The sequence below is a fragment of the Callithrix jacchus genome, chromosome 1 (assembly GCF_049354715.1).
Source record: "Callithrix jacchus isolate 240 chromosome 1, calJac240_pri, whole genome shotgun sequence".
NCBI lineage: Eukaryota > Metazoa > Chordata > Mammalia > Primates > Cebidae > Callithrix > Callithrix jacchus.
The window spans coordinates 201711519-201738698 of record NC_133502.1 but is presented as its reverse complement, the minus strand read 5'-3'; the positions used below and the strand labels follow the sequence as shown (position 1 = coordinate 201738698).

The 27180-nt window shown below is 45.1% G+C and overlaps 2 protein-coding genes and 1 pseudogene across 24 annotated transcripts in view; 1 reads left to right on the top strand and 2 right to left on the bottom strand.

Annotated features, from left to right (window-relative positions):
* LIMK2 (LIM domain kinase 2) overlaps window positions 1-17814 on the bottom strand; it is a 66361-nt gene extending 48547 nt beyond the window's left edge. For 3 of the 13 annotated variants that reach the window (XM_009009462.5, XM_002743688.7, XM_054240243.2), the window contains exons 1-2: window positions 17645-17814; window positions 4085-4184 (exon numbers count right to left, since the gene is read on the bottom strand). In XM_009009462.5, the coding sequence (XP_009007710.2) occupies window positions 4085-4184; window positions 17645-17660 (116 nt within the window). In that variant the 5' untranslated portion in view covers window positions 17661-17814. Of the gene's footprint in view, window positions 1-4080; window positions 4185-9627; window positions 9709-10290; window positions 10610-17644 lie in introns of those variants that run through there. The other 10 variants (XM_078338571.1, XM_078338582.1, XM_078338588.1 and 7 more) reach the window with 6 other exon arrangements.
* On the top strand, window positions 7365-7465 carry LOC118148286 (U6 spliceosomal RNA; annotated as a pseudogene).
* A 5578-nt stretch (window positions 17815-23392) lies between the features above and the next one.
* Window positions 23393-27180, bottom strand: part of RNF185 (ring finger protein 185) — a 42276-nt gene continuing 38488 nt past the window's right edge. For all 11 annotated transcript variants that reach the window (XM_078338621.1, XM_078338643.1, XM_078338654.1 and 8 more), the window contains one exon: window positions 23393-25888. In XM_078338621.1, the coding sequence (XP_078194747.1) occupies window positions 25791-25888 (98 nt within the window). In that variant the 3' untranslated portion in view covers window positions 23393-25790. The remainder of the gene's footprint in view (window positions 25889-27180) is intronic.

The window sequence follows — 27180 nt, the reverse complement described above, 5'->3', positions numbered from 1 at the left end:
CTGAGGGTCTGTTGGAAGGCTAACAGAGGCAGGATTATGAATGTGGCTGTAGACAGTAGAATGGGGTAATGTAAAGGGGAGATAAGGGGAGGAGTTTAGGATGGACCCCAGCAATTTCTCTATTCAATATCCAGCCCCACCCTCTGACTAGGAAAACAAAGGTACTGGGGGAAGGGAAGAAGAAAAGTCACTTCCTTTATTGTAACTGTAGCCCAGCTGGATAAGAGCAAGGCTGGAAGGGGGCCATGAAGAATGAATTTCTCTGAGTAGCACAGAGGGAGAGTACTACTCCCAGCAGGCCTGCACTCAGGTACTCTAAATTCATCAGAGAAACACTGGTAAGCTGGCGTGGGAGAGCTCTTATAGGACCATTCAGGTTGATGCTCTATGTTCCTCAAAACCAAGGTTATCACTTGGGTCAAATACAATCCTTCCTAATCCTGAAGATTTTCCTCCAATTGAGGCAAAAGTCAAATCAGATCCAAAAGACAGCCCCTCTCCTCAGGGCAAATTACCAGACTCCATCCGAGGGCGCCATGACATCCAGTTTGAATTTACCAGGGGAAAGCTCAGAAATCAGGAGATGTGTTCCTTCAGTACAGCTGGATTAGAATCTCTGTCCTCAAGGTAAAGTTGCAACTAGGTAAAGCTGAACCTAGATACTCTACTTCCTTCACAGGAATGATCTTTGGCTTGACTGTGTCAGGGTAGTTCAAAGGTGCCCTTAATCCCTGGGGCTCCACATCAGATAACCAATGAATGTGTAATAAGAGAAAAAGAAATGTATACATGTAGGTGTATATAGAAACACACTCAACATAACATAAAGTGACAGTTACTGATTATTAAGGTTTTTTTTTTCGTTTTGAGATAGGGGTCTTACTCCGTCACCCAGCCTGGAGTACAGTGGCATGATCACGGCTCACTGCAGCCTTGATATCAGTGGGCTCAGGTAAGCATCCCTCCTCAGTCTCCCAAGTAGCTGGGACTACAGGTGTGCACCACCACGCCTGGCTAATATTTTTGTATTTTTCATAGACGGGGAGTTCTGCCATGTTGGCCAGGCTGGTCTCAAACTTTTGGGCTCAAGTGATCCTTTTGCCTCAGCCTTCCAAAGTGCTAGGATTACAGGCATGAGCCACTGCATCCGGCCCTATTAAGGGTTTTCTATGTGTCAGTTACTATGCTAGTCACTTTATGTAGGTTATCACATTTAATCCTCCCTAACAATCATGTGGCATGAGTAATATTCTTATCCTCATTTTACAGATTAGGTGCCTGAAGCTCAAGGAAGTCACTTAAGGTTAGTTAATAAATTGCAAAGCTGGGATTTAAAACCATAGTCTCATTCCATAGCCTACACTCTTTGTTTTTTTTTTTGAGACAAAGTTTCCCTCTTGCTGTCCAGGCTGGAGTGCAATGGCACAATCTCGGTTCCCTGCAACCTCTGCCTTCCGGGTTCCAGTGATTCTCCTGCCTCAGCCTCCCGAGTAGCCTCTTTATGTGTTTGTGTACATGTTTCTCTTTCTGTCTCTATCACACACACACACACACACACACACACACACATGCATACACAGAGAGCTCTCTAACAAGCTAGCATCTGACTAGACCTACACATGAGCCAAAACTTCACTTCTAAGGCCAGCTCTTGTCAAACATGGCCTGAGCAACCCTGAGCAAGTCTTTTTGGTTTCAGGTCTCTCATCTGTGATATGAAGGGGTTATAACCACATAGTAGGTGGTTTCTTCGAGTTTTGAAGTTCTTTAGCTCTAGGAGAATCCAGAAATTCCAAAGATTAACTTGCTCTACCCTGTCCTGCTTATTCTGGATAGAAAATATTCATACACAGGCCGGGCGCGGTGGCTCATGCCTATAATACCAGCACTTTGGGAGGCCAAGATGGGTGGATCACGAGGTCAATAGATTGAGACCATCCTGGTCAACAAGGTGAAACCCTGTCTCTACTAAAAATACAAAAATTAGCTGGGCGTGGTGGTGCATGCCTGTAGTCCCAGCTACTCGGGAGGCTGAGGGAGGAGAATTGCTTGAACCCAGGAAGCGGAGGTTGCGGTGAGCTGAGATCGTGCCATTGCACTCCAGCCTGGGTAACAAGAGCGAAACTCCGTCTCAAAAAAAAAAAAAAAAAAAAGAGAATATTCATACACATAGGAAAACAGCAAGAACAAATATGAACATACGGGTTACGTGTCAAGGCGAGACCCAATATGTGAACTCACTGGGTTTTGACATTACTTGTTAATCTCAGCTGTAAAATGAAAGGGCCAGCCAAAGGCTTTAACTATAATGTCCCTTACAGCTCTGACACTCTCTGCTCCTATCATACTAAATGGAACAGAAAAGATAGATTCAACTTCCCTGGGAGTAAAAGGGGCAGGAACCAAGGAAGAAAAGACTTGAGAGCTCTGAGTTATAGCTGAAAGGAAAGGATAATAATGCTGGTTCCTTTCTAAACTCTTCCAAAGGCCAGATGTCTCCAGGTCGATCCCCTGTATGGTTCCCAGGGAAGAGGCAAGTATTTAAAGGTCAACCCAATTACTTCATATAAGCACAGGGGATGCTTTACAACATGAGCTATGTGTGGGAGCTGGAATCTACAGTACAAGGTGCCTGTCTAGTCTATCTCATTCTCAGGATATGAGCACAGCCTCACCACTTCAGACCTTGGGGAGGTATGCCCATCCAGCCTCTGGAGTGGACCACCCCTCTTTCCACTGACAAATTTCAACTATTTTATGTTGTGAAGAATACAAAGACAAGTTCCCACCCTTGAGGATTCAAATCTGATGGGAGGAAGGAATAACCATTCACTGGGTGTCTACCATGTACTAGGTACATTGCATATACTATTTCATTCAATCTCAGCAAGATTATTATTGTTCGTTTTCCAGATGAGGAAACTGAGCCTCAGACAGCAGGAACAAATCTGATTTGAAGTCTGTATAATTTTTAAGAAACTGAGCTGGCTACAAAAATAATACAGCTATAGGCAGGGTGTGGTGGCTCATGCCTGTAATCCCAGCACTTTGGGAGGCCGAAGCAGGCAGATCACTTGAGGTCAGGAGTTTGAGACCAGCCTGGCCAACGTGGCGAAAACTAAAAATACAAAAATTAGCTAGGCATGGTGGCAGGCATCTATAGCCCCAGCTACTTGGGAGGCTGAGGCAGGAGTATTGCTTGAACCCAGGAGGCAGAGGTTGTAGTGAGCCGAGATCACACCACTGCACTGCAGCCTGGGTGACAGGGCGAGACTCTGTCTCAAAAAAAAAAAAAATAGTAATAACAATAATAATAATGTAGCTATAATAAAGCTAATAACAAAAGTAGGAACCTATGGAGGCATCCTGTGGTGAGGAAGAGTTGCTGGCTCTGCCAACCACACTAAAAACAACTCTTGGCTGGGGGTGGTGGTTCACGCCTATAATCCCAGCACTTTGGGAGGCTGAGGTGGGTGGCTCATTTGAGGTTAGGAGTTCAAGACTAGCCTGACCAACATGAAGAAACCCTGTCTCTATTAAATTCCAAAATTAGGTGGGCATGGTGGTAGGCGCCTGTAATCTCAGCTACTCAGGAGGCTGAGGCAGGAGAATCACTTGAATCCCAGAGGTGGAGATTGCAGTGAGCTGAGATTGTGCTACTGCACTCCAGCCTGGGTAACAGTGAGACTCCCTCTTAAAAAATAAAATAAAATAAAATAAAAATAAAAACAACACTTGAAGTACCTGCATAATCTGTAGTGCAGCCACAGGCAAGTCACTTTTCCTGGGCCTCAGTTTCCTCACCCATAAAGTAAGGGACATGGGACAACCCTGGAAAGGGCTCCTCTCATCCTCCCACCCTGCCTCCAGCTGCACTTGGCCCATTTGTGGCTCTTCCAATTTAACCTGGGTTCAGGGAGGCCACACTTGAGGTTTGGTCTTAAGCTCTTCCTTGGTACATTCCTTTCCCCACCCTAAGACTGATATTCTCAACACAGAAGCTTGTTTCTGTGTTTTCCACCGGAACGTGAAATAGTGTTTGGCCCACAGTACACTGGTAAGATAGGAGGAGAGGCTCACCTACCGGAAACAAGAGCCATGCCAGGTTTCGTTCACAGTCCTGTACCATATTTGGCTTGGAGCAATGCGGTCCCCACAGCCTGGACACCTCCAGACATCTTCACCTGCACACAAAACCAAGAGGTTGAGAGGCCCAAAGTAGCAGGAGGCAAAGGGACAAGGTTCCTACCATGTAGAATAAGACTGAGTTAATAGCATCTCATTTGAAAGGAGTAGGCCAATGGTCTGCTAGATGCACAGTTTCCTCCTCCACAAGATCTCTGGTAAGCATTTGCTCAACCTCTGCTCATCTCTCCAGCAACAAAGAACTCATGGCCTCAAAAGTACTCTCATTCCATTTTCTAAAAATGGTTCCGATTATCCTTTTTTCTTTTTAGACAGAGTCTTACTCTGTGGCCCAGGCTGGAGTGCAGTAACACGATCTTAGCTCACTGCAACCTCCACCCCCTGGGTTTAAGCAATTTTCCATCTCGGCCTTCTGAGTAGCTGGGATTACAGGTGCATGTCACCATGCCCGGCTAATTTTTTATATTTTTGACAGAGGTGGGGTTTCACCATCTTGGCCAGGCTGGTCTCAAACTCCTGACTTTCTGATCCACCTACCTCAGCCTCTCAAAGTGCTGAGATTACACACATGAGCCACCATGCCTGGCTGATTATCCTTTTTTCTACTGAAACAAAACTTGTCTTTTTCTAGAACTTTCAGCCTTTGCTTATATCTCTGAGTAGAAGAAATGAACACAAACTCCTTCTTTTCATTCTCAGCCCTTCTTATGACTATTCTCAGCCAGCACCCAGAAACTTCTGCCCTCAGGGCTAAACATGTTATTGCCTTTTTCCTATTCCTCTAAAGCCCTATTTTTTCATATTTTTCCATAACTTAGTCCAAGATCTCATTTATTCAACCAACATCATTGGTCCTCTAGATAAAGGTCCCCAACCTTTTTGGCACCAGGGACTGGTCTCATAGAAGACAATTTTTCCATGGACCCGAGGCCGGGGGTTGGAGGGCAGGGGGGATGGTTTTGGTATGAAACTGTTCCACCTCAGATTATCAAGCATTAGTGAGATTCTCAAAAGGAACATGCAACCAAGAGCCCTTGCATGTGCAGTTCACAATAGGGTTCACACTCCTATGAGAATCTAATGCCACCACTGATCTGACAGGAGGCAGAGCTCAGGCAGCAATGCTCACTGGCCTGCCACTCACCTCCTGCTGTGCAGCCTGGTTCCTAACAGGCCGCAGACCAGTACCAGTAGGTGGTCCGGGGGCTGGGGACCACTGCTCTAGATACAAAGCTCTTTGTATGTTGGAGGCTGTTAGATTACATAATCTCTGCTCCTTAAGAAGCAAATCCACTGTAAAAGAACCAATCTTTATATTGTTAATTTTTCACTTTGACGTTATTTCAGAGATAGAACCAAAGTACTATTTTAGTTCAGAAAAAAGTAATGGGTATAAAAGGGAAAGAACAAACATTCACTGAATGCCTCCTATATGCCAAGAACTCTGCTAGATGCTTTCATAGACCTAATCTCAAAACAATCCTGTGAGACAGGTATTATTATATTCACTTAATGGATAGGAAAATTAAAACTTGAGGTGAGGGGCTGGGTTGACTGGCTAAGTGATAGATCTAGCATTCAAACTCAGGTCTGGCTCATTCTAAAGCTTCTGCTCTTTTCATTCTACCACGTCAACTCTTGTTCACTCCAGCGAGGGGAACCAGGAAAGCCTTTGTAGACGAAGCTGGCACTAGAGCTGAGCCTTGCAACATAGGGAAGATTTACCTACCAGTGGCTAAGAAAGGAGGGTGAAGTGTTGTGCAAACTGAGAGACCAGAATAGACAAAAGCACAAAGTCAGTCCATGTTCCTCCAAAAGAGAGGGGCCCCAAACAAAATACAATACTACTGGTATGGCTCAGATGCCAACTTCTTGAAATAAAGAGGACAGCTGAAATCAAGTTGTGGTACCTGACTCAGCCCTAGAAAGCAGGACAAAGTTGTTACAAGACTCCCTTGTGTGTTCTGTGTATGCAGCTTTGTTCTCTCTGGGTAACTCCAGACTGCCACAGGCACAGTGACAGTCACCGAACCCTGTTTCACAGGCACAGGGGCCATGAATAGACAAAGCAAAGCTCCCAGCATTTCAAGATTGCTCAACACTATTCTGGAGCGGCCAATGCACATAGCTGTCCTCCTCGTACCCCAAGAGGAGAGTTAAACAAGCTGGCAGAAGGCTTTAAAACACCACCTCAACCCACCTATTCCTCTCTTCTCGTGCCTCAGTAATAGGACATATATGTGCCCATCAATCATTCTTCCTGGGTCTAAAATCCTCAGACTCCTTGTCAAGAGGGGCCTTTTTGGCTTTTGGGTAGCAGTGGTCAGAGAGTATGCCATCACTCCCACAGACTCCAAGGTAGAAAGTCTGAGAGACTCATTCAAACCAATCCCAAGTTGGGTTATTGACAGTGGGCAAGACAATGAATTAGTGAGAGATTTTAATGAACACAAACATCCAAATGAATCTTCCAAGTTTTAGAAATATTTTTGGAAGTCTTACATGTCAGAGCTTTCAGGGTCAGTTTATGAGCTGCTGTGCCCCACCCCCAACAAATCTCATTATTTTAGAGCCGCACCTTGTTCCTTATTTTCACTTTTTAACCCAAAAGGAAGTCTCTAGCCTGACCACCCACTTACTCAAGAATTCAATGTCTTGGCTCTGAATGGCTTCTATTTCCACAATTTAAACAAGATCAGGACTTTCCACTATGAGGATATTCAAGATAACTTGTTATTGCCATACCCTCCTGAGCTTGCCTGGCTTTCTCCAGTCTTGAGAAACTCAAAGACATTCAATCAACACTCACCTTAGTACCTGCTCTGGGTTAAGCATGAAAGACCCAAAATCGAGACCCTTTACTCCCTCCTCTCATATCCACCTGGTTTCACTTTCCAAATGTCTCTCTAGTCCTTCCTTGCCCTTCACTTCGGTCCTATTTCAGATTTTTGGCTTCTTTTCTCTATCTACTGTATTCTTAGCTGCCTCATATACACTGCAAGCCATCTCAGCTCCAGGTTAGACTCCCCAGTGTCCACAGAACAAAGGCTGGGCTACTCAGTATGACACCCTTGTTCTGGATCCCATTCCATCTTACTTCTTAGAAGAACTGCACTTTCAGTTATGTTTATGGCACCCTTCTCCCTCATTGGTTCCTCATTATCATTTAAATAAGTTCAAGTCACTGCCATTAAAAAAAAAAACAAAAACTGGTACTCTTGCTTCAGTAGCATATATATTAAAACTGAAATGAAATGGAAGATTAGCACGGCCCCTGTGCAAGGATGACGTGCAAATTCATGAAGTGTCCCATATCTTAAATCTAATTAAAAAAAAAAGAGAGAAAACCTCTGGATCCCATTTCATATGTGTGGCTGTGAAGGGGAGAAACAAAGGGTTTTCCCCTTCACAGCCACACATATGAAAAAGTTGTCTTGGGAGGCCGAGGTGGGTGGATCATTTGAGGTCAGGAGTTCAAGACCAGCCTGGCCAACATGGTGAAACCCTACCTCTACTAACAATACAAAAATTAGTCAGGCATGGTGATGCATGGCTATAATCCCAGTTACTCAAGAGGCTGAGGCAGGAGAATTGCTTGAACCCGGGAGGCGGAGGTTTCAGTGAGCTGAGACTTCAGCCTGGGCAACAAGAGGAAAACTCCATCTCAATTAAAAAAAAAAAAAGAAAGAAAGGAAAAGTTGTCTACACATCACTGCCCTCATTTCCTCACTTCCCACTTTCTGCATAATGTACTGCAATCTGGCTTCCACCCCCACCATTTCTCTGAAACTGTCTCACCAAGGTCAACAGTAACAGTAACAGCTTATTGCTAAATTCAATGGACCCGCTTCAGTCATTCTTTCAGCAAATATTTATTGCATGCCAACTATGCATCCTAACACTGTGTTGGAGAAAAAGGAGCAAACAAAAAGATTAAACACAAAGCAAATATTAAACAATAATACAATTATAATTGGGGCAAGTGGTATGAAGATAACAAGTTCTTAACTAGAAAAACAAGGGTGGGAAAAGTATTCCTTGAGGAAGTAATTTCCAAGCTTAGCTCTAAAGAATGAATACAAATTAACTGGGCAAAAAAGGGGGAAGGAAGGATAACACTGGAGATGAGGGACATGTGTGAAAACCCTGGGGTAGGAGCAAAAACTTCTCACACACATCATTAAAGTTGGCTATTGCTACCTCCAAAGGACTAACAAACCATGTCTGGCCCCTGGTCTGCTACAGTCTTTCAATAAACAATTATTGAAAGAGCAAATGGTCCTTACAATGTGGTTCCAAAGGACCCTTCTCCCTCATCATTCCTTACGAAAGAATGCTCTAGTTACATTTTGACCTATTTTCTATTCCTGCCACTTATATTTATGTACTTGCATCCTGACATTCACAGCTCAAGTTATTTTCTCTATCTTTTTCCTTAACCAAATTTCTTTTCTTTTTTGGGGATGGAGTTTCGCTCTTGTTGTCCAGGCTGGAGTGGAATGGCGTGATCTAAGCTCACCACAACCTCCACCTCCTGGGTTCAAGTGATTCTCCTGCCTCAGCCTCCTGAGTAGCTGGGATTACAGGCATGTGCCACCATATCTGGCTAATTTTGTATTTTTAGTAGAGATGGGGTTTCTCCATGTTGGTCAGGCTGGTCTCAAACTCCCGACCTCAGGTGATCCAGCCTGCCTTGGCCTCCCGAAGTGCTGGGACAACAGGCATGAGCCACCACGCCTGGCCCCCGAATCAAATTTCTATCCTTTCTTTAAAGTTCCCTAAAATCAGGCAGCATTTATTTCATTTTGTCTATATTTTACTTAGCTTGTTACTTAATTACACTGTACATGTTTCTGTCTCCTTCAGTCTCTCTCCACTCTCCTCCCCCACACCATGTTCAGAAAACTAAGTTGCAATAATTGTATCTTTACTATCTTCTTCTCTCCAGGGCCTAGCATTGGGCCTGGTGTAAAACAGACATTCCTTTGTGTGGTGAACCAACTGAAAATTTGGATCCAACTGCCAGCTCTAAAGGCAATTTCCAAAGATAAGCTCCAAAGGTCAGCACAGATGATTTCACTGGAATAAGTTTCTGGTTCCCAGATTACCTATGAGTAGTCTCATGTGTATAAACCTGGCCTCAGTTTTACCTGTTATGCATTCACACTACTTTTCTGTTAGAAAGTACCTGAGCAAAGATAGTCACCCAAAGCACACAGCCTCCTAGGCCCAGACCCTCTTCCAGAGAACACTCTTGGCCTCTTTAGCTCTCTTACAGTCTTAAAATTCATTGATCTAATTCTCTTACCACCTTTATTCTAGGAAATGTAAAATAAATGTAATACTCTAGTACAAAGTCTTGGAGATTTCTGTGAAGCCCAATAGAAGATCAATCCAAAGTCCAATCAGCCTGGGAAGTTCTTCTTTAGGAAAATATCTCATTGTACCAGGCTGTTCATCCTCTCCCTCTATAGTGTTTACCTCTCATATTTGCAGACTTATCAATGGTGGCCACTGATTGTTAAGAGTCCAGAAAAGGAGGTAGCAAATGTTCACAACAGCCTAAAACAATAAAGGGCCCTTATTAGGTGTTTAATAAACAGAAAACTGTGTTTTTGGTTATTACTGAAATGTGTTGCTTTTAATAAATGTAATTGTGCAACATAAGGTGAGAATTGCAACAAATGGCTCATTATAGAGGTTCTGACCTTTAGGACCTTTTCAATCTTGGTATAAAATACATTCACTTTATGTTTGCTTTATATATGCTTCTCTCTCCCAACTTAATAATTAGCAATGTGACCCTTAAACAATCTGTGAATCCACTGGGGCGGGCACTAGGATGACAGGATGGTAATGCTTAAAGGGCCTTTTCTGGGGGGAAAAAAAAAAAAAAGGAGGAAAACTGAGTTCCTAACCATCACAAAGCTATTGAAATATGGTCCAGCAGGGACTCAAACCCATACCAGTCATATTTATTTTTTATTTTTTTCTTTGTCTTAAGGTTATACCTGAAGCCAGTCATATTTTAATACCCTATGCAGCCTCAGACAAGTTGAGACTTGCTCAAGAACACAGCTATTCAGTGGAAAGGCTTGGCCTGGTATTCCAGTTCAGTGCCAATGCATTCTCCAAAATGCTTACCTTAAACTTGTTCTAAGAGCTTGGTTTCTGCAAATGAGTCCTTTTTAGGCTTCAAAATGGGGAGAAATCCTCAAGCACTGAGAGCTCATGAGACTTTAATGCCTGGCTTAAACCAACATCCTATGGTTTCATTTGAAAAATCTTTGAAGCTTCTCATGTTCCACCAGACAATGAGAACCAGGAACAAAACTCAGCCAATTCAGTGCAGCATAAAACAAGTACGGTAACCACTGGGCCCCTTGGGAACTGGTGGGTCAGGTGTAAAAATCCCACTTGTTCTGGGACAAAGCAGAAAGCAGAAGGGCAGGACAGCAGCTGCTGGGGAACAGCCAAGAGAAATAGATCACATTTTAATGAAGTGACTATCAAAAAGACTTAACAGTAATGATTAACATTCCTCTAGATACTCTCCCTGTAACCCAAGAAATTTTCTTTTTTCGTTTTATTGTATTTGGGCTCTGGGGTAAATGTGCACGTCCTGCATCCTGCAGGATTGTTACACAGGTACTTACATGCCATGGTGGTTTGCTGTCTCCATCCCCCCCACCCACCGTCGCCTACATCAGGCATTTCTCCTGGTGTTATCCCTCCCCATCCTCCCTACCCCTCTGCTGTCCCCCCTCCCCTCCTTCCTCTTCTCCCCACAACCTAGCCCTGTAAGTGTTGTTCCCTTCCCTGTGCCTAAGTGTTCTCATTGTTCATCACCCACCTATGAGTGAAAACATGCAGTATTTGATTTTCTGTTCTTGTGTCAGTTTTCTGAGAATGATGGTCTCTAGGTTCATCCATGTCTCTACAAAGGACATGAACTCATCATTTTTTATGGCTGCATAGTATTCCATGGTGTATATGTGCCATATTTTTTTTGTCCAGTCTATCAACATTGGGCATTTGGGCTGGTTCCAGGTCTTTGCTATCATAAACAGCGCTGCAATGAACATACATGTGCATGTGTCTTTATGACAGAACAATTTATAATCCTTAACACAAGGGATTTTCTTCCTCACTAACTTTCAAATTTTACCAAAAAGGAATGTTTCAGGGAAAAAAAAAAGATTAGATGATTTTTTTTTTTTTTGAGACGGAGTTTCACTCTTGTTACCCAGGCTGGAGTGCAATGGCGTGATCTCGGCTCACCGCAACCTCTGCCTCCTGGGTTCAGGCAATTCTCCTGCCTCAGCCTCCTGAGTAGCTGGGATTACAGGCACACGCCACCGTGCCCAGCTACTTTTTTGTATTTTTAATAGAGACGGGATTTTTTTAAAAGAGCTTGTGAGCTTCTCTAAACCTTAGATTGTTCTTTTGTAAAAGGAGGGATCAAGTGATTTTTTTCCAACTCTGAGAGACTGACACCAAACCAATGACCTCCTTTTTCAGGCTAAGGTACAGACACAGGCATCTCAGAAAGTTTCATTCTTACTGTTGTTCTCTTCTTCCCTTCTTTAGTTTACTAAGAAAAAATTGTGAGGGGTAAATGCGTGTGTGTTTGAAACCTGGATCTGCCACTGTTTGCCTCTGTGTCCTTGGGAAAATTATTTGACCTCTCTGAGCTTGTCTCCTAATCATTAAAAAGAGGATAATACCATCTACTTTACAGGATTACCAAGTGGATTAATATAAATAATGTACTAGATGTGAAATATCTCCCATGGTGCCAGGCACTTAGTTGGACCGATTTGTGAGTAACTTATCTTCCTTCCCGTGTGTGTATCTAGGAAGCTGGTTGGGGAAAAGATTAAATTGAATATAGAAACTTAAAGTTTAAAGGAAAGGTTTTCAAAACAAACTCAGCAAACTTTTTTTCATGTGCCCATGTAAGGTACAGACTAGGCCAGGAATTACTGGGGCCTGTGGTGAGTACTCCAGCATGTGAAGGACATGGATATATACACAATAACATGTCAAAGAGGGACAAACCAGATGCTAGAAGCAAAGCAAGCTCAGTACAGTAATGGAATACACTGTAGAGTGACAAATGGTTCTTTTGGCTTTCAGGCCACCCAGGCTGTAACTTTCAACCAGAAGTTCACTTAACTGCGAATAGACATTTTCTTATCTATGGAGGGCCTATAAAATATATCTTTATCAGAGAACTGGTTAACCAATTGATATATTCCCATACAGCAGTCCTCTGCCAGTTGTCGATGATAGGGGGAAAAAAACTACTTTATGCCAGGCAGTGTCCAAAGCACTATGCAAGTATGAACTGAATACAAAGATCCCATGAGACAAGGACTAGTCTTGAAGAATTATTATTGTTCTCATTTTATGGAAGAGGAAACTGAAATATTCAACTAATAAGTGTTTAAGTTGGGATTAGACCACAGGTCTAGTCTCCAAAGTCTGCCTTTAACTATATTTTAGACTTTCTTTCCTGGACAAAACAAATTACAGGCAGAAAGACATAATAAAAAAGAATCCCAGGGTGAATGCTCAAGGAATACATTAATGAAACCAGGCATTGGTCTCACATTCTAGTTACTATTCAATGTAAATTAATAGGTAAAATAGTCTTATCCTTTCTACTATATAAAGATAGATCAAGAATGAGAAAGAAGGTAGACTTGTTACGAGACTGCTACAGTTTTATTGAACCTCTCATTGAAATGAGATGTGTGAGGGTAGGCCCTACTAGCCCCCCTCAAGGTTGTACTGACAAGAAGCCAGCCCCGTGCTGGGAATTTGCCTCCAGAAGATGCAGAAAATCCACCATGATTGTGGAAAGTCTAATACAGCCCCTTGAACATGATAGATTTTTATTCAGTTTTGAAATCTTGGCTGGGTGTGGTGGCTCACACCTGTAATCCCAGCACTTTGGGAGGCTGAGGTGGGTGGATCATGAGGTCAGGAGATCGAGACCATCCTGGCCATGGTGAAACCCCGTCTCTACTAAAATACAAAAAATTAGCTAAGCGTGGTGGCACATGCCTGTAGTCCCAGCTACTCAGGAGGCTGAGGCAGGGGAATCGCTTGAATCTGGGAGATGGAGGTTGCAGTGAGCTGAGATCATGCCACTGCACTCCAGCCTGGTCAAAGAGCAAGACACTATCTCAAAAAAAAAAAAAAGAAAAGAAATCTTGTGGTCATTTTGGACCCTACTCTTCTCCATCACATACCCAGGGCTATCCAAGTCACCCTGGCTTGTCCATGTCAGAGGCATCTTTTACTAGTTGGTGCCTTCATTCCTACCACTAACACCTCATCTCAGGGCCCGCTGTACCCACATCCAGATTGGTGGCCCTGTGCCCACATCATGACTCTTTCTGTCTCTAAACCTATGGTGTCTACTGCAGACTAGAAACTTCCAAAATCCTTAGTCTGGCATTAAACCCTCTAGACTGGCTTCACCCACCTTCTCAGCTGTACCTTCTACTTCCTATGAAACTTCTACCTCCCAATCCTTGCCTCTAGCACATCTATTTGCCACCATTTACGAAGACACAAAATTTGCCTATATTTGTCTCTTACTCCCAAAGTTTTTTCCCTACTAAGATAGCATCTCCCCCACCTTCTTTAAACCTACTGAAGATTTCTCAAATCTTAACCACTTCAAGAAGTATTCCCTAACCAAAACTGACGGCCACCCTGGATACCCTACTATTGTTAAACTTTTTTTTCCTTTTTTTCTCTCCTCTTTTTTTTCCGGCTTTTACCCTATTATTCTTTTTTTTTTTTTTTTTTTTCTTTTGAGATGGACTTTCACTCTTTGTTTCCCAGACTGGAGTGCAGTGGAGCGATCTCAGGTCACTGCAACCCCCACCTCCCAGGTTCAAGTGAGTCTCCTGCCTCAGGCCTCCTGAGTAGCAGAGATTGATTACAGGTGCTCCCCACCACGTTCCCCGGCTAATTTTTTGTATTTTTAGTAGAGACTGGGTTTCAGATGTTGGCCAGGTTGGTCTCGAACTCAACCTCAGGTGATCCACTTGCTTCGGCCTCCCAGTGCGCAGGGATTACAACCATGAGCCACTGCGCCTGGCCTACCCTACTGTTCTTTAAACTTGCCAAACACATTCCCTGACAATTCACTTCTCCTAAACCCTATCCTACTTCAGTTCAACGCATTTATCCCTGAGTATGGTATTCATATATTTACTTACTGTCTATCTCTTCCCACCAGAACATACACTCCATAAGGGAAGGGATTTGGTCATTCTTGTTCCTTGCTATATCTCCAGGGGTGAAAGGTGTTTGGCACATAACAGGAACTCAATATATATTTGTGGAATAAATGTATAAAGAGAATTCTCCCTCGTCTTTGAAATTCTATAATGTTATCATATTCAGGCCTTATAATAGCTTGTCTTATCAATTTTCTTTCTTTTTTTTTTTTTTTTTTTTAAGAGATGGGGATTTTGCTACATAGCCCAGGCTGGAGTGTGGTGGCTTTCACAGGTGCAATTCCACTACTGATCACCATGGGAGTTTTGTTTTTTTCCTTAATTACCTTAATTAGACAGTAAGTTTCTCAAAGGCACAAACTATATATTATTCATTTCCACAAATACTTATTAAGGGCTTACTATGTGCCAGACCCCATATGTCTTAAGCAGCCTGAAATATTGGAAAGAACACTGGAGACGTTCTACCTTGCTGCTGGCTCTACTACTAGCTGAGTGACCCTGGACAATTCCATTTTCTTCCCTGAGTCTCAGTTTCTTCATAAGTAAAACAAGGACACTATACATTATCTCAAAAGTCTCTCCTGGCTCTAAAACATGCTAAAATTTATAAGAGGTAAAACTTAGTTCTAGCCAGTGCCACAGATATCACAGGCACTCAGTAAATATTTGATTTCTTTGTTGCTGATTCTCTGGTTACACAAGAGGAATCTAGGTGCCTCAGAACACAGTTTGGATGGAATAACAAATAAAAGTTTAAGTTCTACTTCCTTCTCAGACTCCATGGTCAACTTCATTCTGCTGTTTATGTTACACAGAGGAGGAAACACTAAACTTGAAGTCGGAAAATATGAACTCTGGCTACCACCACTTATTTAGCTATGGAACCTTGTCATTTCTGGGCCTTAGTCTCCTCACGTATATAAAAGCCCTACATGGCTGGGCATGGTGGCTCATGGCTGTAATCCTAGCACTTTGGGAAGCCAAGGTGGGGGGACTGCCTGAGCTCAGGAGTTTGAGACCAGCCTGGGCAACATGGTGAGACCCCATCTCTGCTAAAAATACAAAAAATTAGCCAGGCGTGGTACCACTTGCTCATAGTTCCAGATACTCAGGAGGCTGAGGCAGGAGAATCACTTGAACCCATGAGGCAGAGGATGCAGTGAGCTGGGATTGTGCCGGTGTACTCCAGGCTGGGCAACAGAGCGAGACTCTGCCTTCCTACCCTCGCCCCCACCAAAAGAAACAAAAAACCATATTGACCTTCGAGCTCAAAGGCATCACATGCCTTCCTACCTTAGGGCCTTTTTAAGCTGTTTCCTCTGTCTGGACTGTTCCTTGAGCTTTTTTTTGTCAGACTAACTTTTACTTATCTCCAGGGGTCAGCAAAAACGTGCATTTTTAAGAAAAGCATTCCCTTAAAAAACAAAAAAGTAGAAAATGGGCATGGTGGTTCATGCCTGTAATCCCAGCACTTTGGGAGGCTGAGACAGGAGGATGGCTTTAAACCAGGAGTTCAAGACCACTGTGGGGGCAACATAGTGAGACCCTGTCTCAACCCAAAAAAAAAAAAAAAAAAAAAGAGAGAGAATATCCCTCACTCCGGTGCACTCTCACAGCACTTATCTCAATTGTTTATCTCAGCTACTATAGTATTTATTGCAATGGTTACAATTATTTATTGTCCATCTCTAGGATTACAAGGACCACAAAGGCAAGAACTACGTCTGTTTTGTTCACCACTGTACTCCTCAGCATTTGGCTAAGTATATGACACAGAAGAATCCAACAAACATTCTATGAATGAAAGAAAAAATGCATAAACGAATGCATCTAGACTACTGCACTGTGAAACCTTTCACAAGTTTCTAAGGCACAGGATTCAAGACAGGCAGCCTATATTGCATAGCTGTTAGAAAAAAATACTGGAAATCATTTGAAGAACTCTGGAAGCTAAAAAAAAATTCTTTTTTAAGAGACAAGGTTTTGTTTTTAAGAGATGAGGTCTTGCTATATTGCCCAAGCTGGTCTTGAACTCCTGGACTCATGCAGTCCTCCTGCCTTGGCCTCCCAAAGTGCTGGGAATATAGGCATGAGCCACCACGTCCAGTCTAAAAATAATTTTTTTAAAGGCATTTCCACCTCTAGCTCTCTTTCTTCAGAGGCCTATTATCACCAATAAAAAAATCCCATGCTCCCATGGTGAGGAAATGACCCACTGGTAGCCCGGCCCTTGTATTCAGGATGAAGGAAGTGACTGTCCACAGACGGAAAGCTAGGAAGCAGGGGGCAGCCAGCCAGCCCCCCTCCACCTCAATACCCTCTTGCCGCCTCTCCAACGCTTCTGGACGCTGACCCTGGTGGACCCAGAGGCTGGGAAACGTAGGATGGGGAAGGCAGGAAGCTGCAGGGTGGTATGTGAGGTGACGAGGAGACTGCAGGCGCAGCTAACCCAACTCTGAAGCCACCCTTCACCCTAGCAACTCTTCCTTCCAGGAGGTGTTTGGCCACATCCCTCTAGTCTTCAGAGAGGCCAAGGGAAGCTTCTACGGGAGGACCTACTTTTGTCACCTGTAGCAGAGACCTTTGAGCTCCAAAAAGAATGGTCCGATCTCTCCTTACCCTTAGTCCTGTCCTAAGCCTCAAGGGGCTCCATACTCCCTTATTTCCTGCAAAAAGCTCCCAGCCCCGGGGGAATCCCAGGCATCTAGATGCCGGCGAGAAGCCTTGGGTCCTGGCGGGAAAGTCACATCCTCCTTCATTTCCCACTGAAAACCCAGAACCGGAGTAACTCTCTTAACTGTCCTGAACGCTGCAGGATCCTGTACTACCAGAATTCCACAGAGTTTCCACTCTAAGAGGACCCTATGCTTCTCAACTTCCTTAAAAACCGTTTTAATTCGGGGTCTGCGGCCGCCAGTTCCCTACAAAAACCTGGACTCCTGGCAAAGCCAGAATCTCTTACTCCCGGGGACCTCAACCCGCAGGAAGCCGCCCAACCCGCCTGCCTCTCGGAGCCCTCTGTCTCCCGGATGCCCTGCCTCCCCGTTCACGGAGTCCCACCCTCCAAGTGCCTGGGGAACGCTGTGCCCACCCTGCCTTCTAGCTCTTCTGAGGAGCCCGGACCCACGAGGATTTAAACAGCCCGAAACCCCCGAGAGACTGCCGGTTTCCCTCAGGCGCCATGGACCCGGGCTTCGGAAATAACGGCGGGACAGGGCGCAGTCCTTCCTTACCCGCCAGCGCGGACATGGTCCTGGGAGCGCGGAAATGGGGAGAAAGAGGCGGGGGAGGCCTACGGCAGCTCGCCTAAGCTCCCGCCGCCGCCGCCTTAGGCGAGGAAGGACCACAGCCCCAGGCGCGAACGGGATGTACTGCCTACGGCGCCCCGGGAGGATCAAACCACACCTGGCACTTTGGCCTGCCCGCCGACGGCCTGCCCCGCCGCGCCAGGCCCCGCCCCCGAGGCGCGGCCCCGCCCCCTGGCTCTGGCTCTGGCTCTGCAGGGGACCTGGCACCCCCTAGTGCGAGCGGCGTCCCCAAGAGGTGCTCTGCTAGTAAGGGTGAGTCTGCGTGGGCCGGAAGTCGCAACACGGATGACCGTCCGCACCCATCTAGTCGCCCTCATTTTACAGATAGGGAAAGTTACGGATCAGAGGACGAATTTAACTACCTCGAAATAGCTCCGCTGATTAGGAGGAGAGCTTGGATAGGCCTATTGACTGCCAGTCCAGAGCTCTTCCCAATATTGTGATTAGAATAAGAAATATTACTATGGAGGAGCCAGGTCTATCCCACAAACAGCTTTGAGGATGGACTTTTCTTAGAAGCTTCTAGCTCAGAGAAACCACGTCTCTGTGCCACTATGAGTAAGCTGACAGTAAATAATCTCTAGATCAAAGATGGTTGGAGACGGCCAACCAGCATCCCAGGAGCAGATCCTCAACCAGGCCAGTTAGGTATAGAAATGAGCACAGGATGCTGGAACTTGTGCGCCCCACTGGAAAAACGAGCAGTCCTACAGGAACATGGGCCTACCAGTCCCAGGTCTTTCAACCTTTCCAAACATGCCAAAAATCCAGGTGTTTATGTGAAATTTGCCACTTTAAAAAATGTTGATAGCTGGTTAGGCGCGGTGGCTCATGCCTGTAATCTCAGTTCTTTGGGAGGCTGAGGCGGGCGGATCATGAGGTTAAAAGATAGGGATCATCCTGGCCAACATGATGAAACCCTGTCTCTACCAAAAACAAAAATTAGGTGGGTGTGGTGGCAGGCGCCTGTCGTTCCAGCTACTCAGGAGGCTGAGACAGGAGAATCACTTGAACCCAGGAGGTGGAGGTTGCAGTGAGTAGAGATCACACCACTGAACTCCAGCCAGGCAACAGAGTGAGACACCATCTCAAAAAAAAAAAAAAATGTTGATAGCATCAAAAAGTTTTTAAAATGCCATGTAGGCCAAATGAAACAACACACCTGCTATGAGAATCTCCTATGAGGAGGAGGGATCACAGGACTAATAGTTAAGACTGCTGACTGGGTTAGGGCAGCTGCTAGCTGGCTGAGTAGCTTTGAGAACCACTTCCCCTCATTAGGTTTGGGGTCCTCTGTGTGATGAAGGTATTAATACACCATCAGCCAGGTCAGCTGATCCCTGATAACCCACCTGCCTATCTGATTATCTCATATTGGGTCTTTCACAATTTTCATTTCCTTAGATCAGATTTAGATTGTGGGAAAAGTGTCCAAATGACCAAGAAGAGGATAGGGCCCAGGGAAATGTCCCCCACCCCCACCCCTGACCAAGGACAAAGTTCAACCCAGTTGTCTCTGGTCTCAGCAGCTGGGCAAGCAAAGGCAAAGACAAGCACAGTTCTCTTTCTTCCTGCTCTGACCATCGAATTCAGACCGGATGTCTGTCAGATTTTTCTCCTCTGGGTGTGGCAGGTGGCTCACCATGTCCCGAGTGTGCACAAAGTGCTGGGAAGGAGGACTGTGTCCCACTTCCGTTAATTCCTGGGAACTATTTTCAGTAGTCAGTTTTATAGTTTCTGAGGAAATCATTATAGTAAACACAAGATTGTGTATTGATTTAAAGTGACAGGAATCGGCCGGGTGCGGTGGCTCATGCCTGTAATCCCAGCACTTTGGGAGATCGAGGCAGGCAGATCACGAGGTCAAGACATCGAGACAATTCTAGCCAACATGGTGAAACCTCATCTCTACTACAAAATACAAAAATTAGCTGGACGTGGTGGCAGGTGCCTGTAGTCTGAGCTACTTGGGAGGCTGAGACAGGAGCATTGCTTGAACCTGGGAGGCGGAGGTTGCAGTGAGCCGAGCTTGTGCCACTGCACTCCAGGCTGGCGCCTGGCGACAGAGCAAGACTCTGTCTCAAAAAAAAAAAAAAAAAAAAAGTGACAAGAATCCAGGGGATGATCCTGACAAGCTGCCTCATGACTAGCAAACAGGGGACAGGGACTTTCCTCATCCTTCCTACAGAGAGATGTAACACTGTATTTCCCCAGGCAACAAAGCACTGGCATTCCGGGAACTAAAACCTCCTGGGTGTCTTCTTACTCCCTCCACTCCACACCGAGGCACCCAGATCTGTCTCTTCTCCCTCCTCCTTCCCTCTCACATTCCACTTCCTCCTACTTCCAGCCTCATCGTCTTCACCAGCAGGGAGTTGGGGGATATCCAAGTCCCCCAAGTTCCTCCCAGGGAAGTTCAGGTGACTCTGAGAAATGCAAGTTGAAAATGTAAAAGGAAGGGAATATAGCTTTCTGTAGAAATGCTATGGCCAAGAGATATATTTTTAATATGGACCCAAAGAACATTCCAGAAATCACTTGTGAACTCAAGGGGGACTTCTGGAGGGCAGAAAAAGCCTGGGCAGGGAGTAGACCAACTGAGTTTCAATAGCATCCAAGTTACTTGTCCACAGTTTTCTTCACTGACCATGGCTTGGTCAGTCCCTAGGGCCAGATCCTGCTAGCTGCCTCACAGTCAACTCTTGGAGCCTAGGATCCTGAAAACCTGGACCTTGAAAAATTCAAGGTTCTGCCTGCTGAAGGTACTGGTCCACTGGTACCTAGCCAGACTTGCCCAGTGTATTTCTACTTGCTTCAAACTGAGTTAGTCTCTGGCCTCCAGTCTCTGCCCTCCCTGAATCATCCTACCCAAAGTGGACTGGTTAATCTTCCAAAAATATGTTTTTGGTCCTGTCATCTCTCTGTTCAAAACCCTTCAACAGTACCCCACTGCCTACAAAATAAAGGCCAAACTAGCCCTCATGAACTGACTACATCTCACCCTGTGGCCTTGTCTCCCTATTCCCTTCACTCCAGGGCTCTGCTTTTTCCTAAGCAAATCCTGCCTTGTGCCATCTGCCATTCCTACAGCAACCAGCTCTCTATGTTCTCTGTAATTTTGTGCCCCACTCTGCCCAGAGTGCAGTCTTGTTTCTTAACTCTAAATGATCAGTAATGGCTTCTATAATATCACAAAGTAGGACTATGAGACATTAAGTGCCTTTAGATAAGATGCACCAAGTATATACTATCGCCTACGACATAGTCTTACAAAACAAAAATAATAAGCTTGAATCTGGTCAAGCCTCTAGATCTAACAACCAACCATCAGGAAATACCATGGGTAAGAGGAGCTTAATAACATTTCCATGATGCAAATAGCAAAACTGAGGCTGTGGTAAATGCAACAGGGTTTCTTTAGCAGATAAACTGCAGAGTAGAAAAGATTTCAGAGGCAGGCCAGGCAAGGTGGCTCATGCCTGTAATCCCAGCACTTTGAAAGGCTGAGGCATACGGATCACCTAAGGTCAGGAGTTCGAGATCAGCCTGGTCAACACGGTGAAACCCTGTCTCTATTACAAACACAAAAAATTAGCCAGGTATGGTGGTGGGCACCTGTAGTCCCAGCCACTTGGGAGGCCGAAGCACGAGAATCACTTGAACCTGAGAGGCGGGGGCTGCAGTGAGCCAGGATCACTCCACTGCACTCCAGCCTGGACAGCAAGTGAAACTCCATCTCAAAAAAAAAAAAAAAAGATTTTAGAGACAAATAATAGCAATGTATGAAACTAATTTGGATCTCAATGCAAACTACACAAGTTATGAGAACTAGGGAAATCTGAACAATGACTGGATATTTGATTTTAAGAAACTTAAAAAAAAATTTTTTTTTGAGATGGAGTCTTGCTCTGTCTCCCAGACTGGAGTGCTCTGGTGGAATGCTCACTGCAACCTCTGCCTCCCAGGCTCAAACAATTCTCCTGCTTCAGCTTCCCAAGTAGCTGGGACTACAGGTACACACTGCCACGTCTGGCTAATTTTTTATATTTTAGTAGAGATGGGTTCACCATGTTGCTCAGGCTGGTCTCGAACTCCTGAGCTCAGGCAATCCACCTGCCTTGGCCTCCAAAGTGCTAGGATTACAGGTGTGTGCCACCGTGACCAGCCTATTTTGCTTGTTTTTAAAATACTTGAGATGCATACTGAAAAGATGACATGATTGGAGTTTGCTTCAGAATCGTTCAGACAGTGGGAGAGAACAGTGTGTGCGGGAGGTATAGATGCAACAAGACTGGATCTGAGTTGATAGTTACTGGGGTTGGGTGATGATACATGGAGGCCTCATTATCCTGTTCTACTACTGCGTTTTTTTTTTTCTTTCACATTGAAAACAAAAACCTAAGGCCGGCATGGTGGCTTACACCTGTAATTACAACACTTTGGGAGGCTGAGGTGGGAGGACCCTATGAGTTCCAGGCTGCAGTGAGCTGTGTTCACACTACTGTACTCCAGCCAGGGCAACCGAGTAAGACCCTGTTTCTAAAAGGGTCTGTTGCCCTGGCTGGAATGCACTAGCATGATCATAGCTCACTGCAGCCTTGATCTCCCAGGCTCAGGTGATCCTCTCACCCTCTCACCTCAGCCTCCTGGGTAGCTGGGACCACGGCGTACACCACTGTGCCTGGCTAATATTTTTTGTTTTTGTAGAAACAAGAGTCTTCCTGTGTTACCCAGGCTGCTCTCAAACTTGTGGCCTTAAGCGATCTTCCCACCTCAGCCTCACAAAGTGCTGGGGTTTATAGATGTGAGCTACCATGCCTGGCCTAAGATTAAAATTTTTCAAAAAAGAAAAAAAACCTGGTCTTTTCTCATTGGGCTTATGAGTTCCTGAAGTTCCCTTACCTTTGCATTCCCCACTGTATCTTGGTACTACTCAATTTGATAACTGTTAGATCAAAATCAGGAAGAAAAAAGCTCTTTTCAGAGGAGTTACCTGTAGCTCTGGCATATGCCTGAGGCTGGGCCACATTTTTAACTTCAGCAACATCTTCCACCTCACACTACACCCTGCTACTAAGGAACCTTAGGGAGGGACACACCTACTGCTCCAGGGAGAGGACTTGGCTGAGAGCCCACCTGCCCTGTTACTAAACAGATGGAGAGATGCTGACAGTGAGTAACCTATGATTGTCCTAAAGGCTCTGGTCAGACACAAGCTAAGCACCATTGTGGTAGCTTGTCACCTGCAAGCTTAGGAATGCCACGTACTTGTAAGGACTGGGGCTGCCTATCAGACTGGTTTTACCTTGGGCAAGGCTGTGTGTATGAAGCCAGGCCTCCAGCCTACATTTCTCATCTCTAATCATTGATAGCTGTTTAAAGTCTTTTCCTTTTTTGTTTTTTTAAGAGACAGTGTCATTCTGTCACCCAAGCTAGAGTTCAGTGGCATGATCATAGCTCAGTGAAGCCTTGAAATTCTGGGCTCAAGCAATCCTCCTGCCTCATCCTCCAGAGTAACTAGGACTACAGGCATACATACCATGCTCAGCTTCTTTAAAGACTTTCATCCTCTGTGTGACATTACCAAGGTTGCACAGGAATCTCCATGAGGCTAGACCAGTGTGACTACTCCCCACCCATTTACCCTCCATGACACAGACAAGAAGTCCAAGCTCACAGTAATGTAAAACCATTTATTTAATTCTAAATCAAATCACTTTCACAACAGTGAAAATTACTGACTGGTTAAGGTGTGCCACTATACATATCATCATTTTCTGACTGTGGTCAGGACCTGGTCCTAGTCCACAAGGGTGGCAGGATCAAGAACACAGTAAACACACAAAAGAAAGGAAAGCTGCCTTGGCAGAAGGATGAGGTGATGAGCTTGCAGAGGGGTGGTAGAAAGGGGGCTCCCTGTTGGGGCCAAGCCAGCAGTCCCAAGTCAGCTCTCCTGCCTTAGCTCCTGGCAGAGGGTGAGTGGGGACCTATAAGGTTCAAAATCAAACAGCATTTGGCCAGCCTGGCTTTAGTAACAGGTTCCCAGAATGCCTTTGTTGGTGGAGCTCTCCTGGGCTCATTCCATTTTGTTGAAGAGTCCAAATTATTGATTTTCCTACCCACAACTCTTCAGTATTCTTCTAGAAACCCATTTCTGTTGAGTCCATCTGACTGAAGTCCTCTTTTCCTCCACTAGCTAGGGCCACTGCACTGAAGGGGTCCCACCACTTCTCTCTAGAGCAGACACTCCAGGGGCCCCTCCAACTATGGGGATTTCCAGAAGGTGATAAAAAGAGCACTCTTGAGTGGGTGCCCAGGAACGTTTAAAAATCCATCAGGCACATTATAAAGCTAGTGGCTTCTTCCTCCTAAGTGGATTCAGCAAATAAACCACCTACTCAATACTTTATATTTTGTCTGTTTAAACACTGAACTCTGGTGTCGACAGGTACAAAGGAGAAGGGGTGGGGGCTGTAAGAGGGGAGGGCTTCCCTCATCTTCTTCAAGATCTTTGTTTCCACAAACTATGCAGAGTTATAACTGGGAAAAAGCACTAAGTGGGGCTTCCTACCATTTGTTGGTCATTGCTGAGTGTTACCCAGTGTGGATGGCAAAGTAAGAAAGAAAGAAAGAGGCTCAGAGGAAGCCCATCTCCCCCGAGTTTTGGGGTCTCCAGAAAGAGGCTGGACTTCTGGGATGAAGCGTAGAAGGCAGGGCAAGAACTGTTCCACCAGGTGAACTGTCCTACCTGCTTAGTACCACATTCCCTCAATAAGGTTCAGAGGAAGAAGCTTGTGAAACTGAAAATCAAATCAAAGTATTGGGAAGAATAATTTCCCCTCGATTCCACAGGAGGGAAGACCACACCATTATCACTGTGCTGGGGCTCCCCAAGCCCTGCCACCTGGCTTTACAAATCATCAGGGGTTGTCTGCTTGGGAGTCACATGCTTCCCTGATTTTAGCACACATAAAGTTTTCAGGGTACTCCATCAAGCCATACCAAAATCAGGGTCACATGTGGGTTTCCCCTTTCCTTGCCTCTTCTTAAAGGACAACTTGGCTTCTGAGGACGGTGGTCTTCTGCATGCAGTTGGGCTGACCTGACAAAGCCCCCAGTTTCCTATGGCAGGTTCTGGGAGAGGATGCATTCAAGCTTCTGCAGCCTAGGGGATAGGGCTACTTGTTCAGTTATTCCTGCATCGGAGCTCAAAATCCCACCAAAGTCCTGACTCCAGGTCCTTCCTTATGCACAGTAGTCAGTCTCAGCTTCAGCAGTAGTCTTGGCTGTGTGTTCTCTGGCAGAGAGAGGCAGATGCACATAGTTTTAGGGAGAAAGCTGATAGGAAATCTGTAAGTGAAGCCACATGTCTCACCAGGAATAATTCATGCCAGGAAACCACGAAGTCATTCAAGTTGCTCTCTGAGGCCAAAGACGCTGAGCATAGCCCAGAGCCAATAAAAGATCTTTGAATCTATGGTGAATTCATGAAGTGACTCCAGCTTCAGCTGTTGCAATTATGATTTTTATGGGACAGCAATTTCTTGTATCTTTGAAGAGGAAGAGGAAGGGGAGGGGGAGGAAAGAGAACAGAGCAGCACTGGGATTTGGAAGGGGAACCTCTTTGAGAAGCCCCCACTGGCTTCAGAGGCAACTTTCCAAGGGGTATTTAAAGAGATGAAAGTTTCCAGAAATAATATTTGGTGCGTCCTTTTGTTTTTGTAATATTAAACTCAGGTGAAATTATACTCTGACTGTTTCTCTTTCTGCCTCTTCCCTCTGCAGAGTCAGGACCTGCTAAACTGGATGAAACAAGATTTCATGGTGTCACCCTTGAAAGGACTCAAGGCCTAGGCCTGAGGTTATAGGGTATTTACAGCAGTGGCAATACTCGGGTCATTGCCAACTGGTCTTGAGTTCCAAAGCTCTGATGGAGAAACAAGACTCCTTGATGTGTTACTGATCCCACTGATTCTAGGAGTCAAGGTTAGCCAGGAAGCCAAACACCAGGAGTGGGGATGGCACGTCACCAGTCCAGAGCCCTGCCACGGATATAGGCAGGAGCCCAGCATTAGGCGATCAGGAGCCAGAACATGATCACCAGGGCCGCAAATAGGAAGAGGCGTGACAGGAACTGCTCATCCACATACTGGGGTGTCCCAGGGACAGCTGGAGAGACAGGAGGGAGAAAAGAGGCTGTCAGAACACTGCAGCTATGCACACTGCCCACTTAGGCCAGAAGCTGACAGGATCAATCTTTATCTCTTTACAACATCAGAATCCTACACACTAAAAAGATTTCTAAACCCCAAATAATATCAGGCAAAATGAAACTATGTGAAACAATATAACAATGAGGACATGGTCTCCAATTTATTATAAAAGATTTGGCCTGCACATGCCAATAAACCAGGTGACTAACAGGAAACTCTTAGAGGAAGTAATGAAAGCAAGCCTACTGTTTGTTAAGTATCTTCTATCTGCTAAGTGTTTTGTACATATTTGTACATCCATTATTTGGTGGATATTATTATTTCCATTTTGAGTAGGAAGCAGCTGAAACATAGGTTTGAGGTGACCTGTCCAAAATCGAAAGCTCAGAAGTTAGTGGTAGAGCTCTACAGTCATGTTCTCTAGCCTCTCCACACTGCCTCTCAAGAGCCCTGCAGGGACTGCCTTCCTTTCCCAGGAGAGAACTAGGATCCACACAGGCAAAATGACTTGTCTTTCAAGGCAGAGGCAGAAGAACTGGGGTGCGAATCTAAGTCTCCACTCTTCTCTGCTTTGAGAAAAGCTACCATTTAGAGCTCCCTGTCCTGACTTTGGGGGAAGGAGGATAAAAGAATCTGTATCTAGGATGGGCAAATTGTACCAAGCATGACAAGGGAAAACCGTGACTGTGGCAGGGGGAATAAAGTGATCCAGACTCTAGCCTTGCTGTGGAACTCTGCTTAGCTGGGGAATCCAAGGTTAGCCCTGGACCAGGTTAGAAGGATGCAAGCTACCAGGCAGGTTCTTACTGGCTTCACAGGGATTTGCCCTTTCTTCAGGGCAAAGTACATCATATCTTTTGGTGTGTCCTTCCTCTGAAAAAAAACATGTGAACAGATGATAACTCTTCAAGGTAGATAAGGTAAGAAAGGGCATCCCCAAGATATCTTGGTGCTGAGATTCCTCAGTTGGATGCTCTGATGGATTCATGAAGGCAGACAGGCAGGCAAGAAAGACTTATAGATTGCCTGCTGTGTACCAAAAACCAGGGTGGGGATGAGAATAACTGGGATGACCCGGTTACTGTCTTTAGGGCATAAGCTCACACAATGGTCACTTCCGTACTAAACACTGTGCCCAGTACACATGAAGTTCCAATGAGTACAGGCAGAGCTCAACTGATCATGGCATCTCTGCAGGCTCCACAGTAATGGATCTTGGCTCAAGTGTCAAGAGTTCAGTGTCACCCA